General features: G+C 40.9%; 1 protein-coding gene across 1 annotated transcript in view; it reads right to left on the bottom strand.

The window, feature by feature from the left end:
• The window catches only part of tnfsf10l (TNF superfamily member 10, like), a 77,234-nt gene extending 56,750 nt beyond the window's left edge, over nucleotides 1–20,484 (bottom strand). The window contains exon 1 of the mRNA XM_044097018.1: nucleotides 19,827–20,484. Coding sequence (XP_043952953.1) covers nucleotides 19,827–20,087 — 261 coding nt within the window. The 5' untranslated portion in view covers nucleotides 20,088–20,484. The remainder of the gene's footprint in view (nucleotides 1–19,826) is intronic.
• Nucleotides 20,485–20,885: the final 401 nt, after the last annotated feature.

Genomic DNA, 20,885 nt, shown 5'->3' with positions numbered 1-20,885 from the left:
GGGTCTAGAAAACTCTGGGGTCACGCAGCCACGTAAGTGCTGGCTGTGCTTCTGATGTCCTTAAGTAAGAAAGTAAGAAAGTACAAGACAGACATCTGTTAATCAGGAAAGGAAACAAAAAAGTTGCACAGTGCTTATTGTTGCAGGCACAAGGCTTTGGATTTCATATTAAATTCATCCCCAGTCTGGAAACACAAGAAAGCCCCAACCCTGTCCTGAAGGTGTTTGTTAAAATGCGCCAAAACTGATCCCTCGCTCCCAAATGTCAGCAACTCTGCCTCTACGACTCCATTACTCACTTATTTGTTTTCGATTTTCCTCAGTGTTTGGTCTGTGCGAAATTCCCCCGGACGACGGAAACACGACCGCAAAATGCCAATCCCTGGACTCTGTTTAGGTAAAGATCTTCCTTTCTCAAAACTGTTCCCCGATAAGATGAACTGAAAGTGAAACTGGTCAAATGACAAAATCATGAATCATTCAATGAGACGCAGAAGTGCAAAAACTTTGCTGACTTGCGAATAATTAACAGGACCCTTTTCCAATGTTACATCTGACATAATCTACAACTTTTTCACCAATATAAAGGAATTATTGGCTTAAAACAAGCTCTTATATTTAGTTGAAAAGTTACCTGTAAATTAGTTTTATATTATTTCAAGTGAAGACATTAGCACTAGATCAGAAATACTCTGTAGGATTTTGTGTTTTTTGAAGTGTAAGAGTGCTGATGTTGCATTCAAGAAACTTATTTCATTTTAATCCAGCTCAATTGGCATAAATGCCAATTTAACTGCAATCGCCTATGGCAGGATTGCAGTTTTTTGTTTTTTACTGCCAGTAAACTCTTCTTTTCAGCTTTGATTTCACTATTACCGAACCAGACTCCTTCATAAGGTCGATTTCTGCTTTCAGAAATGAGATCATGCGTTGTTGATTGGGTACACATTAAAAAGTTGCTTTGATTGCAACTTTTTGGAGTAATTTAGTAATGGGGATGTCTTCTTTTTTCTTTTTTTTTTTTCTTTCCACATAATTGCAGTGCAAATAATATGTCTGAGTAAGATTAAGCATGTGAATTCAAAGGAAAATTACGTGGAATTAGACACAGATGGATGTCACATAATGGCCTTATGGGCAGAGCAGAGCGGCGTGTAAGAAGACATTCCTACCTCCGTGCATCACACTGTGTTTTAGTGCTGTAATTGTTTTTTAGTGGCCGAGATTGTTCTGAAGGAGTTTAAGCTTTTGTTAGAAAATGTTCTGACCGTAGCTTTCAAGTGTTAATTCTTCTTCTGGTCAACAACAGCTCAAAGCCCGACGAAGGCGGTCTTGAGTTTAGCTGAGTTAGGCTCCTCCTCTGAGTCGTTTGTGAGTTTTTGCTGCAGGTTTCCTTTCGTCACCGGGCATGCAGAATGTCAACCAGCAAGCATGTGCTTCTGAGACCTGTGGAGCGCTAACAGCCGATTGTTTCAACGCCACGCCAAGTCATGCAATCAAGTTTCTTTTGTGTGTCGACGGTGCAGGCGGGGGTTTGCATGAGCTAATATTCGTGAGAGTGTACACAACCCCGCAGCGAGACAGCAGAAAACCACTCCCTGCTCGTGCATGTGGGAACGATGACCTTTCTTTGTGAATTTTGCCCCTTTGGATTTCTTCCAGTTTAGAGAGTTTAAAGACATACAAAAGCAGGGTGGAACCTGCCTGCTGTTTCTTTATTTCAGTTTTAACTTCCTTCTTGCTTCAAACAATTAAGAATGTCACTGTTTGGGGGAAAAAAACGAGCTGTTAAGATTTGTGGAGATAAAGATACAGACAGTGTGGCTCCCTTTGAGTTTATGGCAATTTTTTGTAGCTTTTTAGGTCTTTTGGGAGTTGTGTTTCTGGCTCCTGATATCACTTAAGCAATGATTGAAGGAAAAAAGAAATGGTAAGGGGAGAGGAGAGGGAAATGACAAAACGAAGGATCAGCGAGAAGAAATCAGGACTTTCCAGAGAACCTCTGTCACCTGTGTTCTCACATAACGGCAGAAACGCTCAAGGCGACCGTGGTTTCCAGTGAATCAGGCCGAGAAAGAGAAAGTAAGCTGTAAAGATTTATCTTTCAAGTCAGGTCAAGTTTGTTTCAGAAACAAGGCAGTTCAAAGTGCTTTATGTCATTGTGATGATCATCAAAATTATCACAACCCAACTGTGAACATTACATTTTGTGCAATGTCATTATTAAAATCATGAAGCAAATGCACATCAAATATGTTCATCAATCTTACGCTTATTAGTAACCAAGGCCAGCTGTGTGCATCGACTCGACATCGTACTTCTTTAGGTCCAAAGATAATAACTCCAGTTTTGTTTCTGTTCAGCTGGAGAAAGATATCACACACCCACACACTGATTTGTTCTAAGTATCTGGATGGGTTCAGCCTCCCGGTCACATCATAACGTAGAGCTGTGTAGCATCTGAGCTAGTGGGAACAATCTAGACATTAATCCGGAGGGGTCCCAGGATGGAGCCTTCACCCCACAAGATCATAAAAGTTGCAACTTATCATTTATTTTAAGATCAAGAAGAGTTGGGCGTGCTGTGGTGGCGTAGGGGAAAGCACAACCCACATTTGGAGGCCTTGAGTCCTCAACGCGGCCGTCGCGGGTTCGATTCCCGGACCCGACGACATTTGCCGCATGTCTTCCCCCCTCTCCTTCCCCCTTTCCTGTCAGCCTACTGTCATATAAGGGACACTAGAGCCCACAAAAAGACCCCCTGGAGGGGAAAAAAAAAAGATTATGAAGTTTGTAAACAGACCATTTACAACTTCTTTGATAGGACGTGTGAATAACATTCAATCCACAATATCAACTTACGAGTATAAAACATACTGAAGTGTATCCGGCTTATTGCAACAAACTACGCCTGGATCCCCCAAAAAAGTTCATTAGAGGTTATGAATTTAGTGCAGAAAGTATGATACATGAGACGATACCCAAATGTTGGGTCCAACAGAACAAGATGGCATCTTCACGTTCTAACTTTATTTGTTTGCACAAACTGCAATGTCTTTCTGCGGTCCATTTGCCCTGTGGTTCTTTTACTGGACCTGCTCACAGGTTTTCCCAGAGTGCTGGTGTTCAAAGCCAAGCCAAAATCTGTGTGAATACTAAAACGTTCCGGTAAGGACCGATTCCTTATGGGTCATGCGCTCTTCCCCTGCGCCATTGCATTGCCCCCAAGGCCTTCGGTTAATGCATAGAGACCTTTTACATCGTGATATCACGAAGGCCAGCTGTCCCCCTCCGTTAACCTCACTGCTCTGTGTAGCAGAATGCAAAAATCACAGCAACTATTAAAGCTCCCTCTCTCACCAGACGACCCTCAATTGAAAATGCATGCAGCGGCTCCGACGTGGCATCCGATCTGAACGGACACAGCTGGAGATCGTTTATCTTCAGGGTGTGTATTTAACCAAATTAGGATTAACCAGAACATTTTTTGCCTCAGTAGATCAGGACACACTCAAGAAAATATTTTTCCATTATGAGTCCTGTTCGATTAAGTGAAGTGGATGGAAAAAAAAAAAAGGGGGAGACTATTAAAGTCCAGTTGAAAGCAGATGTTGACTCAAGGACACAGTGGATGTGGTGAAACGCCACTAACTGGGACGATGTGTGTCTCGCGGGCTGCTTAAGAGGCCTGTGGGTGGCCATGTTTGTCATTTACAGTAAATGTGGTTATGTATGGAGGTGGTGACAAAGCATGACTCAAGTCAGAGCTCTACGTGGTTTTATGCTGACATGGATTGCAGCTGACTGGCGTTTGTTTCAAGACAAAAATCGCAGGCACTTCAGTGAGGCTGTAGCCTGCAGTCCCTTACTTTTAGAGTTGTGTTGCAGCTATTGTTTAAAGGACAGGAGAAGGTACTTGGGCAAAACTGTAACGACAAACAGAGTGTGTTTCTATGAGAAACGTCAGCCTGCCTGTCAGCATGCCTTACTAACAACAGAGAGAGAGAGAGTCAGAGAGAGAGAGAGAGAGAGAGACAGAGAGAGACAGAGAGAGAGAGATGTCAGCCTCAGCCACAATAAACACTCAGTGGACTCTGGGGATTCTACCTTTCACATTCCTACTGAAACCTCTGCAGAAGGTCTGTGTTATGTTTACGTGTGCTTGGACTACAGATGTGGAGATTAAACCCGATAGCACACCTGAACAGCTTTCCACTTGAAAAGCTTTCAGACACGAGTTTACGCCTCAAACGAGGTGAGGGTAGAGTATTGTGAAAAATTAACTCTGTGGTATGTTTTACAGCGCAAGGCAAAAATCAACCTGTAAAACAGAAAGGACAGTTTTTGGTTTTTTTGTCCTATTAGAGTTCCTGCTGGCTCAGAATCGCTAGCGTAGCGCAACAGGCCTATAGCGAAGGCTGTATTTTTTTAAATTTTTGCCTGAAATGAGGTTGAGTAGAGTATTTTGAAAAATAAACTTCGCGGTATGGAGAACGTTTCACAATGCAAGGCAAAAAAAGACTTGTAAAAGAGAAAGTACATATTTCTCCTTTGACGTATTGGTGTTTTTGGTTCCGAATCACTAAAAGAATAGCTAGCATACCGACCGTAACAGGCCCAGCAGAGGCTCCATTTTCTGAAGCAGGTCAAATGTACATGACTCCCCACCAATGTCCTGGTCATTTTCAACAAAGTCTTGGTTCAGACTGTGCTGACCTTTGGTGTCACATCCTGGTATTCCAGTTGTAGCGCCCACGGCACATTCACGGGTGGTTTATGGAGGAAATCATTGATGGGGGAGGACTTTTTCCTGAATTAGTGTCTTCAGAGAGCACAGGGCGTCGTGTGTGAGCTTCTCGCAATCTGGTTAGCGGTTTGGGTGTGTGTATATTTTTAAACCTAAGTTGCACTCCTATCAATGATTGTCTTGCCTCTTAAAACTTTTAACTTTGTTGAGGGATTGAGTTGATGCATATTTATATATATTTTTGCTTTTTAAATTCCGTCTATAGTATGAGTCATTGAAAAAAAAGAGTGTGCTTTCTTTTAAAGAGGCAGCATTGCATTAAATTGATTTTTCATTATTTATTTTTTTTATCTTTACATCATGTTATGATTTTATTCCCTCATCCAAACATACCTGGAGTGATTCTCTGATAAAAGAAACCACAACTTCATCAGAGCCTCATACTTTCAAATGCCAACATTTTATCCTGATGCAAAATAATATCTGCAAATAAAGTCACACTACTTGTGATTAGTATGTAATATTTCTCAATGATGGCTTATTCTCCCAATGACTCTTCTCGACAGATCAGAGAAGAAAAGTAGATTTATCCTCAAATGAAAGCTAGTGTTATTCCAGAAGGGTTTGATAGAAACTAGATCTATTTTTCAAATTTAGATTCAAAGCCGCGCCAATGCGACAGCCGTCAAAGCCTCCTCTCCGCAGCTGTTCTTTGTTGGCGTGCTGTAACTTTGCCATGCGACTCGACCTGTTATTGTTTTCCAGCAGAAATTACTCAGAAACATCTAAAATATTTCACGAGGTGTTGAGCACTACTGAAGCTGCCAACTTTTAGAGGCCAAGGGAACCTAGTGGAGACTCTGGAGGGATTTGTTGTCATTATTATGTTTTCCTTGATTGTTCCGAGAATCCAGGCTTGAAAGGGAAGTTGTTCCAGTTCATAGATCTTTCTCTAAATGGGATGATTAATGCCGAGAGCCGAATTGGAAACATTTCCTGGATGTTTCTGCCTTGTGAAAGACGAAAAACAGAAAAACAAGTTTATTATTCAGTACAAACAAGGATGTGTGCTTTTTGGTCTAGGAGAGGTAACATTTAATTTTTACTGCTAAGAACAATTTTACAAAAACAATATAATTAATTTTGTAATTGACAGGGCTCCCTTTTTTAAAAAAATTTCTATGGACAAAACAATATTATGGAGCGCCCCCTGTTGGTCAAGAGCTCTTAGAATTGTCATAACGTTCCTCCCCTGTACGGCGTTCCTGCTTTACTCACCAAATTATAGCTCTATTTTAGATTTTTTTAGCCTTTATTGCGGAAGTTTTACAACACATTCCAGAAATGAATCATCCGTTTTATTAATGCCAAGAGCCGAATTGGAAACATTTCCTGGATGTTTCTGCCTTTTGAAAGACGAAAATCAGGAAAACAGGTTTTTTTCTGAAACCAAACGTGTAAGCAACGGTTAAACGTCTAGAGGTTTCTTGTTTTCGCTCCCTGCTTGTAATATTTTCAAGGCCCCAGTCTGATATTGGAAGCTTGCTTTCATAATAATTCTAGATTTTTATCTACGTTACAAAAGGCTGAGGCCTACGCATCCATTTCTGGAAACAAGACTTCTGTGCTTTTCTCATAACTAGTACAGTATGTGTCTCGTCTGCCTCTCTGCCAAACGTCTGGAAGGAATTACTCCATTTATTTGGGTATAAAAAACTAAATTCAAATTAACCCAAAAATTAAACCATTTGTGGAAAACGCAATCAGTGATACCACACCGTGTCGGAGCCACGACGCTGTCATGTGGAGTTTGTACCCGCTCGCCGACAGGCAAAGACAGTTAACAAAAACTGACAACATTACTTTAAATTCAAGACTTGAAGGGATGTTTTGACTTACTACCCTTCTCGCCCCAAAGCTATTATTACGGTTTTCCATTCGGCAGCTGCACACAGGGCCAAATGTGTGCTCAAAGGTTGATTTACGGATGACTTGTGTTCCTGCATGTCCAAACACCTTAGAAGCTCCTGCAAATGTGGAGTTATTTCAAGAGACATACGGCCAAAAATTTGCTTCAGTCCAGAGACTCTGAGAGAATGGAACAACAATGACCAGAGATTTTGTCTCTTTTTTTTTAACACTAAAAGCTTGTAAGAGGTTATAGACAGATTTTATTTTAAATAAAAAGTCAAAACCAAAATGTTTTTGGTTGGCAAGACAAGGGATGAGGCCAACGGTAAGGTTTAGTGAGTAAACCGTCATGGACAAAAGCTGGAGAAGAGATTTGGGTGAAAAGCATTCAATGGTCATTTAATTGTTACATTTATGCAATCTGACAGGTGGACAGGCAGCTCTTATTACTGAGGTCAGAGTAAAAAAATTAGCACTAGAATTAGAGAGAGAAAATGCCTGTGGACATGTTCTGGCTGAGTCCAAGATGTTTCTCTTGTACCAGGACAAATCTCCATTTTCAGGCTGGGATCATGCTAACCCAGTTTACACCCCATAATGACATGAAATCTAGTCTTTTTATGGGCTGTTGCTTGTCATTAGCTATCCTTATGCTAAGTTTCCACTGTTATTTATAAGTATACATTCCAAAGGTGGGAAATAGAAATGCGCATACATTTACAAATATTTCCCGTCTCTGAAGAAGAGTAAATATTTGTTTACCATGTATATTCAGAGCTAGCATTTTGTCTATGTTAGCTTTAGCGTAGCTGGCATGGGATGTTATTGAAGCTAAAATGTTTCATCACCAGAACATTACATTTTTTGGACACATTCACCAATATTTCAACAATGACAAAAGTATGAAATTGCCAAATCTTACAAAATGCTATCAGCACTGATGGTGGTTCACTCACCTCAGCTTGGCAGATGCTTGAAACTAAAAAGTGAATTTGATACGTTCTGATTTATTCAGTTAATGGTACAGCTTGAGGCCTTATAAAGCATTAAAATTACACTACCAGATCATCAGTTGATCCTTAAAAACAGAAGTAAAACTAAATAAAACAAAAGGAGATGTTCACGTCTAGACAACAGTAACACACTCCATCTTGACACAGTGGAAAACTACAGTAAATGAATCCCAATATTAATGCACTACTGCAACTTCGGCCTTTGTGTCAGATGTTTTTCAACGCACTAGCAAACATAGCAAGATAGGGAACATTGTGACAACAGGTTAAGAATTAAGTCACCAGCAGTGAAGAAAGTATTGAATTTATTGGGAATGACAAATCTTAAACAGTATATAGCAAAATGTTTAAAGCAAAATGGCAGAACACTTTTAAAAATTTCTTTGCCAATTCTCTAAAAGAGTGCACCTTTAATTGTGGTTCAGTTGCAGAAGACTTTCCAGCAAAGAAAAGCAACTTCTGTACATGTCTGCAGTAAGAATGGGAATAACTTGGTTACCACAAGATGAGGGCCATGTGGATCGGTACAATAGAGGAGGTCGGTGAGAATGGATTGAGCGGAGCTGCATTTCATTGTAGGAGGTCCATGCAAACAGTTTTCCATTTTGCACATCAAACAATAACCTCCATCTGTGTCTTGAACTCTGAAAACGGCAACAATTTTGAAAACTAATAGATAAACTTTATAATACTGTCGAAGTACACTGCTTCCCAGAAATGAGGTAAAGGTTATACATTTTTTAAAATATATTTTAGACATTTGTTTTTGGTATTTTTGGACTTGTCCACTTCATAGCACCACACATTCCAGAAGGCCTGACAACAAAGATGAGCAATGTTTGTACTTTGACACACCCGCTTTAGCAAGTATTGTCTCTAATATAATCACGTTTCTTAGCGGGATTTGCTCCTATTCTTCCACCAAACACTCAGGTCCTGTAAGTTTCTCTAGTCATCTCACTTGACCTACTTCTTAGAAATAGGTTCACTATATGTTAACACTATTTAGGCCAAGAGACTTTTAAAAGGATGGCAAAGCTTATAGTGTCAATTTTAATTTGTATGCCAAGGTGCGTCATTGGTAATTCAAGTTACTTTATTGCAAATAGTGCGATTTAAGATCTTTATGTTTTCAAAATGCTTTGCCTACTTCGATGACTATTTTTCTTGAGGTTTTTTTTAATTTACTTATCCTGTACTACAAAAAATTACTAAATTAAATAGATTCAGATTTTCTTTTAAGTTTGAAGTGCTGATTCTGAACTTTGTGAAGGATAAAAAACCACAGAGCCAAAACCAAAGGGTCAAAGGTCATCACCTTGTTTCTTGATTTAGATTGAAATCAGAGCAACCTCTCATCAAGCTAGTTCGACTAATTGTCCAACTAATACCAGCTTATTTTGAAATCATTTTATTCCAAACTTTTAGGTTTTAAAATCTTTAAATATTGGCATAATAAGCATAAATATGAGCAGCACAAATAGCTACATGCTAAATGGTGTCGCATGCATGTGTTCACTGCTGTTGCAAACACTGACTAGCATTTATTAGCCCTTTATTGCCCTGTTAGCTGAGCAAACACAGTGATAGGACGCAGTATTGGCTGAGGGACACACAAACTCAGCTGTGGTTACGTCTTAATTTGCATTCCAACATGAGAACACAAATGTGCTGCGTTATTAAGCTAGCCTAACCAAAAGTCTTACGTGTGTGTGTGTGTGTGTGTGTGTGTGTGTCTGTGTGTTGGCTTTCTGTCCTCAATTACATGCTACGACGCACAGCAGCTCATGGCTCTCCGGTTCTCTTTGACTTTAGAGTTAATCCTCGGCTCGACCCTCTGCATCGTTCCTTCCTATTCAGCCTCGGTCCTTTCTTAAAGCCCCAGTGTTCTGGGCTTTACGGGAATTTTTCTGCCGTTCGACAGAAACGCACTCCATTTTATTATTATTGGGGGTTTTTTTTCTACCTCTTTTGTTGATCCGACTTTCACGTCTTTTTCACAGTGGGCTTTTAAAGCCACAGGGAGCTGCAGTGAAAGTTCATGTTTAAAGGTTTTGTTGTGCGCTTCTCTTTTATCAGCAGAGAGAGAGACCGACTGGACCGGAACGACCAACGGCAAAGACGATGAAAAATACGTAATAAAAAAAGAAGCCAAACAATATAAACACTGAAGATTTTAAAACCCGAGTTTGTTTAGTCTCGCATGGTTGATGGAGCATTTCACTTATTTTTTACAATGAAAACTGTTAAACTTTCTCACTGGAATAATACATCAACAAAGATACTGATGGTCCACTTCGAGGGGAAATGTTTTAGCTATAGTGTTATGCACTTTTGTACTTAATAAATCCAAAGCTGAATGACTTTAGCTTCAAAATTTCACCATTATTACTCATAATAAAGTCATGAATTAAGAATTTCTGTCTCCCCAATTGTTGACTAGTAAGACAAAAAGATATTTGACAAAACAATAAAAGGAACTATAAAGTAATATTTTTTAGCAAAAACTTCAATAGCTTTGCAGAGTCTGAGTAAAATAATGCAATTAAACTTTTTTTTACTTGAGTGACAAGTCAAAAAAAAATCCATAAACAATGGAAAAAAACTAATCTTTATTGGTATTACAGCACTTCCTATGATGGATCTGTTCATGCATGGCCGTTGTTTGGAGGGTATTACGCAGTGGGTTTAAATAAGGACTTTAGGTAACCCAACCATCTTCCTCCTCTGTCACTGCTTTGACTGTTTCAACTCCCAGTTTTAGGGGAGTCTGAAACAGGGAGACTCCCCTGAAACTCCTAACAGGACTCGGAGTCCTGTTTCTGCTCCAAACTCCCTCTCTTCTCTTTCCACTCATTTCTCCTTCTGATCCCTGATTTCCGTTTTATCCTGGTCCAAATGACCTGACTACACAAACAGGGAGCATGCATGCAGGTCTTTGGCTGGACGCTGGGCTGAATCTGGTACAGTGCAGCCCAAAATATCGAGGAAGAACTTGTCTTTTTGAGGTTTCAGTAACTTGTATCGCATTACTCTGGAATTTCAGTAAGCCAAAAAGCTGAATTGTTGATGTACTTTAGCCCGCTGACATCGGTTTTGGCCTTGTCATTTTAACTTAAGAGGCAAAAACAAGACACAGAATGAAGCCAAATGGATCTACCTTTCACCTTCCTTCAACAGTTATTTATACATAATCCTCTTGTTTCCTCGTATGCTTTTTTTGAGGGCTTTCGCCCTCATAAAACACTTTCCATAATTTTTGATCGGTGCCCAGGGATCTCTTTTTAATCCAGATCATTAGTTCCTCTTACCATTTTAAAAAGTATTTGCATCACTGCTGAAAAATCCGTCCCACCCTTGAGCCCTAAAACTGACTGTAACTTGATTCTGTGATGTGGACCCTTAATCATAACACACAGAGACTACAGGGGGGACAGGAGGTGGAAAGACAGGCAGCGAGAGAGAGATCGTTGTGTATTTTGGCTGCAGTTTGTGGTGGATGGGGGATTAGTTATTAGTGGCTCTGAATTAAATCAAAATATTTGGAGTGACAGGTTTTATTTTCCTCCAAAATGTTGTCTAATTACTAATATGAGAGGGAAAGATTTTACTGTGCCCAAACCACACACACACACACACACACACACACACACACACACACTTTTTCCCTTACATATACTTAACAGTAACTCAACTTGTGGACATGAATGCTTGTATTTTTTGGTGTAAAACTATTCATTAACCCTCCCACATTTTTAGCACAATGCTCAAGAGAAGCGCGGCAGATGTCACAGTCGGACAGCGGGGAAGTGGTGGATTGGTCCTGTCAGACCGTCAGTTCCCGAAACCACAAAAACAAAACTTTGTAAAAGCGCAAGCTGGCTCAATGTGACCTTGTCAGACTACGCAGAGGGTAAAAATCTCATGTGGTCCAATTGACCCCATCTTTTAAGACTGCAGGAGTGTTCAATTATATTTCTCAATCTAGAGTGAAAACCTGCAATACAACTCTAGCAAGTTTACACAAAACTATTCATTTTGGAAGACATTACAAAGCCCACTTTTTTACCATCTTATTCTTTGTTTACAAGATTTTCCATCCTTCCACAAATTTCCAATAAAAGTAATACCAGATGACTTTGATTTCATTACCATCCAGCTGAAGTCATGACAGTAAAATCCAAAAAAGCTTATTAGACTCTAATCAAAAACAATCTGCAAAGAAAACTAATTCTCAGCGATCCAAACCTCCCATCACTGTTTTTACCAAATAAACAAAAACTTCTGATATTTTTCTGAACTGAAAATTGGCCTTTGTGGTGAAGAAGGGTTGGGTTGATAATTCTAAATATGCCACTCTCGTTATATACAGACACTCTTCATGTTTGACCATCACCTGATATTAAAATGCTGCCAACAGTTCCACAGTGGATACTGTTTCCTGTCACCCATGGCACAAATCAAGTCAGTTTTATAACAAATTATAGCTACAAGTGACCATCTATCCAGTTTTTAATTGGATTCTGCTTATCAGAGATTGGGTTGGGGAGAAAGTATGTGTCTTGAAGGAAAACAGGAAGTCTCTCTGGCCATTGAAACTCTCCAGATAATTCTGGGGTATTTCAAGGCAGTCACGGGCCAGGAGAGATAGACTTCTGTCTCCTTCAAGTTGGCTCTCCTTGGTAATCTTCCAAAGAGAGCAGGCGTCCTGGCCCCAGATCATGGAGCTCATCACCATCTCTCTAGAGTCTCCTTAACAAAACACTTAAATACGGTTCTTAGATGCCTTATCGCCATCTCTGTGTGCTTTCCAAATGAACTGAGATGACTTGGAGGGGGACTCAATCTAACCAGTGTTTAAAGGTAGCCAAAGCCTCGTTTTGCCTGACTTTTAAAGAGCAAAGTCAACTTTCTGGCTCCACAGAGTGATACTGTGATGACAGGCGCCAGGACAAAATAGAGTAGTTGACTTCATCTAAGGGTGATCCCTTCAGCAGTGATGATAAATAGAAAAAAGGACAAAGACGATAAGTCGTCATGCACCACCCATGCGTCTGGCTCATTTAAAATGGGTTTAATCATGCACGGTTCATGGGTAGCACTCAATACTGACTCTCTCGAGTTCCACTCTACTCTTCTTTTGGTTGATTAATGGATGATTTGAAAGCTCCTGTGCACTGGCTTGATTTGTGATTTACGGACATCCAAAAGCAAATCACAGAGGGGATTTTCTTCACGAATTTATGACAAAACAGTTTTGTGAAACATGCCACGACAAGCCCAGTTTTCTTATGACGAAAACATAAGATGCAGTCGTATTTGTAATGGCAAACCCTTCTAGAGCCAGGTCTGGAAAGCACCTGCTGGTTGACCTTGGGTTGGTGGTCAGCCAGGCACCAGGTAGTCCACTTCCTGTTGGCTCAACATTGGTGTGGATGGGCATTGAAGTCGGGACCCCATTTAATTGTGAAATTGAGACAAAACGATAATTTTTAACTAACCATTTCTACCTGCAGGCTTAGTCAGTTTGTTACTACCCAGGTGGATGGCAGAAAAGGCTACATCTGCCTCTTTAATAGCAAAACCAGATGGCTTCTTCAATCATCGTGTGCATTCCTCTGAGATCTCTATCTGCAGAGAGGATAGATGATTGTTATCTTTACTTTCAAGAAGAGACAGTTTCTGACTATAAAAGTGACTTAGATCCTATACCGTGAAAATTTCTCTTCACTGTTTTTTGGGACCGCTGAATCTCAGTCTGTTTTTGCGTGACTCCTCCGTCTCTTTTCCTGGCAATCGCAGGCTGAGCTGAAGTCATATTTGGCAGAAGGCTGGATATGAGCTAATCTATGGTTTGTTGCTTTGTCCAAAAGATCCTCAGATGACCTTTTGAGGTGGGAAGCAAAAGTCCAAACCAGAACTCTAGGAATAAACCGCAGATCAAATTCAAAACGCAGGACGTCCTCAACACCAGGCACTGAACACAGAACAAGATAAGTGCTACATTTTACACACTGAATTACTGACTCTGAGCTGGTTGTTCCACAACACTAACACCTATAATCTGAAGTAACTCTAAACCTGACTCCTTTGCTACTGTAGGCACCTTGCAGGAAGAAAACTTCTCAATATTTTGATAGATTTGTCCTAGTTTTCTCTCAGTTTGTTCATAACAAAGACCAAATCCCTAGAAATCATTGTGCAAGCACGCACTTAAATCATGCTAACAAGGAAGAAAGATGACAAATTGGCCAATTTTTTGGACTGCACGGACCACACACATCCGCGTACCGCTGACAAAAACCTCCACAGTAAGAGAAAACAGTATGCATCAGACCTCACACACACACCTACAAGGAACACTCAACGAGTGTGTTGTTGCGTGAGGGTGAATCAGCGCCTATCAGTGAACCCAAACAATAACAAAGAGGAGCGGTGATGTGAAAAGGAAGGAGTTACATACACATAAACAGACGATAGCAGACAAAAAGCTTCAGACTTTACACAAGTCAGCACAACTGTAACAGAAAGCCCCGGTTTGTGACAGTCGCACATCTGGCGTGTGCGCTTTAACGCAACTACAACCTGCTTCTATAAACACATATAGAGTAAAGCGGAGGTTCCAAGTGGTATTGTTTGTATTTGCAGCACGGAGTTCAAATCTAGAGGGTAATCAGATCCAGGAAGTTATCAAATGTGAATATTTATTAAGTTTAATAGTTGACCATAGACGCAACACAAGTTTTCCTGATAAGCAGCTTCCTGGCAATGAAAGCACACCCAAGTTTTTGTATGTTGTTAACAGGACGGCAGATTACAGCAACAATGGTGAGTTTTTAATTTCTCCAATCTCGTTTGTTGTTTTTAGGGGATTTTTTGGCAATAGTGGCCCTAATTCATTGGTAGCTGGACAGGAAGTAGGGCAGAGAGAAGGGGAAGACATGCAGGAAATGACCAAGGGTCTGGAATCGAACCCAGAACAGCTGCATTGAGGACCGAAGCCTCGGTATATTGCACACCTGCTCCACCACTGAGCACAAGGCCACCATGTGCAATTTTTTAGGACAATATCATGCCGATAGCACATTATCATACTGATGCCTGCGTGGCATGACGTCTCAACGGGACGTCACGCATGATCCCGCCCCTCAGCTTCACGGTGGAGGGCAAAAAACTGCTGGCCAAAAATGACTATGATTGGTTTTATCTGTAAAAATAACCCGCTAAATCTTAAATGTACGTGTGATCTACAAAAACAAAAGGGACGCAGTGCTTTGCTACTAATTGTCAACACTACAACTAGATGGCAAGGTCAGGAAAAAATTTAAATAAAAAAAAAAAGCTAAGGAGAGGTGGGAGCTATGCTAGCTTGACTTTGACAACCTTGACATGTAGGTGTGCTGCAGAATTCGGTGTGTTTCTGTTCAGTTAAAATAACCAAGGCGACCCACACACCAACAGTCTGACAGATAATCAGTAGAGCGGGTGTTTAAATTAGCTAATCAACCACCGCTGTGTTTTATTAATAATCACAAAATAAACATCAACTCTGTAAACTTAAAACTGTAACGGACTGAATGTTCTGCTCTTTGTTTGGGAAATGATGGCACGTTTTTTTGGTAGTGTGTCCTGACACACTAGTGCCGTTGTTGATTGCCAGTTGCTATGGCAACAAATCTGTAGTTAGCCGAGTGAGAATTAAAAAGAAGAATTTGAGTGGTTTTGAGTTATTCTAAAAAATATTTTTCTGCATTATTTTTCCCTTTGCTGGGGCACACTGCACTAATGAAGCCTGGAGGTGTAGGTAAATTAATACCTACACCTCCAGGCTTCATTTTAAACACATGGAGTTGTTTTGCCCCGGCAGCACGGCTACGGATGGCAAATAAAAGAACGATCTTTTTGCCCTCCAACGGTGTGCGTATTCACAAAATTTCCGGATGTAAACAATGACATGCATCATGTCTTTGCTTTAACCAATTCTAAATCATCAAGTCCCGATTAGCAAAAAGACCTAAGTCTTGTACAGTCCACCCCCCTTAAGTAATTTAGCTTCAGTACTGAGAGAACTGTAAATGTGAGCTACAAGACTGACTGCCTTGCTCTGGAATAATGCTTTTAAATTTACCCAACATGAGGAAAGGTTTGTGAAATGAAAAAAAAAGAAAAAAAAATTTTTTTAGACACATAAACTAAAGCATTAAATTACTTGAAGTTTCAAGTTTATTTCTGGTTGTGATTTACTGGTTTGATGTAATTTCCTGCCCTTCACAAAGTTATCTTACCAGATGTGTAGGATCATAAACTCCCCATTTCTTGCCTTCATGCAACATGGTTAGGAAAAATTGTGGGGGTACTTAAGCTAGATGTGATTTAAAAGGGGGAAGAGCTAGCCTTCAGTTGTTTTCATCTACGGTCATGTATTGGGAAAGCTGCCCAAATGCAGCTGTCTTGCAGCTGCAGAGCTCATGATCTGGATGTATATCCCTGGTTTGATGTTTTTGCTTCATCCAGTAACATCGAGCCTAGCCGCTTCTGTATTTGCACGTGTTTGTTTGTTTTCGTGTGAACGCCGAAGCTCCAGAGAATTCCTCCGCCATACAATGTTTATTGTCCTGCATATCTTTTGTCCCGTAAGCAGGCTGGCACGGCCTGTTGAGCGGGCCGCAAAGCAAAAGAAAAGGGTCTGTTTCCAGATTAAAAATAGCCGGCCTTCACATGGGAACCAGGGGATTCCCCCCTGCACACACACACACACACACACACACACAAGCCCCGTGTTTTTCATTAAGCCTGTCCATCTAGTGTCATGACAGATTCCGCTCCCCATCCAACCGCTTGTCACCTCGGACGTCTCCGAATGGACCGGTAATGTATCGAGTTGTTTGGAGTGAAACAGATGGACTCCTTTTAACACTCACAAATTTAACCGCTGGGCCGATTTAAAACTAGAAACATGACTTCAGTGTGTCTTAAAGTAAAACGCATGTGCTGCTTCCTCTCAGGTTAATAAAAGACAGCGTAAAATACAACGAAATTTTGCTTCCGGATGTGAATGCAGAAAACTGACAACGAATACTGGCACTGAATATTAAAATACGCTTTTAAGAGCATTTAAAGTCGTGTTTCTGGAAAGCCAATGAACAAGAAAAGGCTTGCAGGAGTCAGAGGAGCATCAGCGTAACTTGTTTTTCAGATTCTGAATCATGAAAACGAAAGTTCAGCATGAGTTTATGGTAGTTATTTCCATAGCCATCAGTGTTATGATAGAAAAAAACACTGACACGGATAGCTGGATCAACAGGTGGAAGGACAAAAGATGAATGAATAAGCAGGTTGTCTAATATATAGCTGGATGTAAAGACAAATGATTGGATGGTGGACACAGGACAGGAAAAAAGAAGCCAAAGCCAATAGACAAGCAAACCAACGAATGACGCTCCTTCGAAAATGGAAAATGAAAAATGTGTGAAACATTCTTGAACTGTTGAACATCAGGAATCCATTCAGAACTACTTTCAGGGATTACAATTCACCCTGGATGCTTGGAAGCAAAACGTCAATTAAAAAATGTCACAAAAGACCTGATTGACGCAAAAGCTTTGGTAAACATCCTGTTGTCACATATTCCCTGGATATTTGTTTTCTCACACATGCACAACGGGAGAGTGTGTGTGTGTGTGTAGGATGCATTAACAGTGCTGGACACACACCGTGATGACCCCAGGGTAGAACTAAAGACGAACCACGACGCAGACTGGACAATGCAGCAGAAAAAACCCCCCAAAAAGCTCTTGCTCTCCTGTTGGAATATAAGCATGACTAAGACAGCACTTCACTTCCTTCTGATCCTTAAGAATTTTCCTTCAGTGTGTTTGGATGTCATGTGACAGGGCAACAAGAAGTTGCAAGAAAAAGCGCTGGTTTTCAAAATGTTTTGCATATAAAAAAATGTGGTATGTATTTCGCTCAAACCAATTCACCAAGACCACATCAGCAAGAATGCGTCAATACATATTCACATTCCTATCTAAACCTAATTGAATATATGTGATAAGCCTTTAAGACTAAAGTTAACAGATGCTCTGGAGCCAGCCTGATTGAGTTTGGGTAATTCTATAGAGAATATTAAGTTCAGCTTTCAGTCTCTAGACGTCCAAAGGCGGTTTGAGAAATTCCTCAAGAGACTAGCGGCTGTAATTTCAGTGAAAAGTTTGTTTTACAGGGTACTGACATGAGGCCACTGGATAACACGCATGCTACACTTTTCAAGTTTTAAAGTTCCAACAAACTATATTGAGGTTTGTGGTTGCAACATGGCCGAATGCGAAAAGAGTTCAAAGGCATTGCATATATTTGTACGCGGCACTTCCTTTGGGAGCATCCGAAACCAAGCATCTTATCTGGCAGTCAACTCGGCAAACAGCAGAGGATTCCTGCTTTACGCCAGTCGCTCGATCTGATTGCTGTTTCTTGAAAATGGAAAGAGAAAGGAGACAGTTGGACTTTGACACAATCGTGAGTCAAAGAGACTGATAAGTTCTATCTGTCCTATTTGATGAGTCTGTAAGAGTCCACCGAGCAGAAGCAAAACAAACGCCGGCTTAAAAAAGTATATCTCCCCCCCTTGCTGTGACTCAGTGAGCAACAAGTTGCTTCTGATTTCAATTCTATCTGGTGATTTTCACTTTCATTATCTGCAGGTGTAAAAAAAAACAAAAAAAAAAAAAAAAAACACTACTGTTTTACTTGTCTGAGCTGAGTTTTGAATTATGAGATATCACCAGCCCATTCTCAAGCAGGATGTTTTACAGCTAAGAGATACTGGCAAAGTGCAGACGCATCACTTATGGAATTATTTCAGAAGATAAGAATGATATTTGTCAGAGCCCAGGAGTCTGAATCACCTCCATTACTGACCCCCATTTTTCACCTCTGCACAAAACATCTGTAACCTACTTAAGAGCTTGCAGCCTCCGCTTGCCCAAATGGCTCCAATATGCTCCCCTCCTGTTATACACAAGGCTGAACTCATTTCTGCTCAATAAACCCAGCTGGACAGAGCAACCTCTTCCACTCGGGATTGCTTCTGAATCGCGTTGTTTGACAAGCCCACGGTCTGGCAAGACATGCCTCCTCCCGAAAACGCCTGACAAGTCAAAAAATAAATAAAAATAAAAAAGCGTGTCCAAAAACCTTCCATTATGTTTTATAATGCAACATTTGTGTTAGCAAGTTTGTAAAAGCAACCACTAAGCTTTTCATAGCTTGTTTTGTGGCTGGTTTATGTGTGTTTCTCCAACAAAGAAAAGATCTGTGTTTTCCATCCAATGAAGATTTGTTGCCTCGGGAGCTAGCTTACGAGCGAGTGGGAAACAGCCGCCACATGAACATGTCCAGGTAAGAGCACGAGCCCGGGGTGCGCGAGGCACTCAGAAAGCTAACATGTCAAAAGGTGAGGGAGTACTATGCCAAAACTTCCTCCCGCTTCACCAATTAAAAACCTCAAAAGTTCAAGTTAGACTTACCATTTAACAAAAACATCAATGGGTAACATTTCTGAAAATAGGTGAAAAACATCCACCCTATCTATGTTTACAGCGATGAAAATTGCGATATTATTACAGTTGTAAGACGATATCCCTTCCCTAATATAAAGGTCAGGTTTTTGACTTATTTTTTTACATTTTAGAAGGCCATTATATAGCTACGTATACATATATAGGCTACTTTTAAAAACAAGAGGCAAACAGCTCTTGCCTGCGACAGGAACATGTTCAGGTAGAGCAAGATCCCCGAATGAACGATGCACCCCGAAATTCATAACATGCCAAAAAAAAGAGAGAAAATGCGGGGAAGAACCTCCTGCCACTCAACGAAAAATTAAAAACCTCAGAAATTAAAAATTAAAGTTTGACCTATTATTCCAAAACACATCATTAGGTAACATTTCTGGAAATAGCTTCAGAAAATAAACATCCACTAAATCTACCTTAATAGCGATGAAAATGGCCATATCCGGTACAGTTGTGAGATTATATCAGAACCTTTAAGGTTAAGTTCTAGATTTTTGACTAATCTTTGACATTTTAGAAGGTGTATACATACATGCTATAAAGACATAGTTTTAAAAGCAAGTGGGAAGCGGCTCCTACCTGTGAGATGGACATGTTCAGGTAGACAAAGAGCCCAGTGGTGGACGCAATCTGCAGGACCACCACCACGATCACCACCATGGCCAACCACATCTTGGACGGTGCTTCCCGGCGCGCGGTCCCGCCGGGGCTCCCCGTGGGGACCATCATGTAGGTGGTGGACTCGCTGCTCACCGACCTGAAGTAGTCCTGGTTCTGCTGGTGGTGGTGCTGCTGTGCGCTTGGAGAGGCCATGGCTTTCCCGACGCATGAGGGGAGCATGAAGCCTGGAACAACAATAGCCCTTCCACGGAAAGTGACGGGATTAAGTGGAAAATGTTGCAAAAAGGAGAAGAAGGGGAAGAAATGTTTACATTCCCATGCGGCCGCCAACCAGTGAAGTCTTATTTTCTTTACACTGGGAGCTCAGCGCAAGGGAGGCAGGAGAAGGCAGAGCGGCGAAAGTTAAAGCGTGGATGTGTCCATGTCTGCTCGGCGCTCCGCTCAGCTGCCGTATGAGGTTGGATTGGAGGAGGCAGCTGGGCTGGTGGGCTGAAAACCGAGAGAGAGCGCAGCGCGGAGGGGCAGGCTTAACCTCTTCATCACCCTGGAGCTGCGGAGGAATGCGCGCGCACGCACGCGCAGCAGCACACACACATGCGGTTTCCTTTTTGTTTCAGCGAGACTCAAGACACGGGACTGTAATGCCACTCACTGCCAAAACACATAAACAACAGGAAAAGTGTGAGCGCGAGAAACTAGAGAAACCTCAGCTGGTTTAATCTTTAATATAAATAATAGGAAATATCTCAGTTTTATTCATTTGTGTCGTTAATAGTGTTAGCTTCTTTTCAGTTTCTTATTTCCGGTCAAACATTTTCTCAATGTCATGATTTCTGTTCTTTTTTTTTTTTTTTTTAATCACAAACAGAACGCTGTAACCCAAACATGTCATGTTATTGTGTTTATAGGTCTGTGCGTGTCTGAGTTTCACTCAATTCCAGTCTGACCCGCCAGAGGGCGCTGTCCTCTAGATATTATTGATCTTATGAATCAGAATTCATCTCTTTTATCTAAGAT

The sequence above is a fragment of the Gambusia affinis genome, linkage group LG18, assembly GCF_019740435.1.
Source record: "Gambusia affinis linkage group LG18, SWU_Gaff_1.0, whole genome shotgun sequence".
Classification (NCBI taxonomy): Eukaryota; Metazoa; Chordata; class Actinopteri; order Cyprinodontiformes; family Poeciliidae; genus Gambusia; species Gambusia affinis.
The sequence above is the reverse complement of the archived record's forward strand: the minus strand, read 5'-3'. Positions and strand labels throughout refer to the sequence as shown.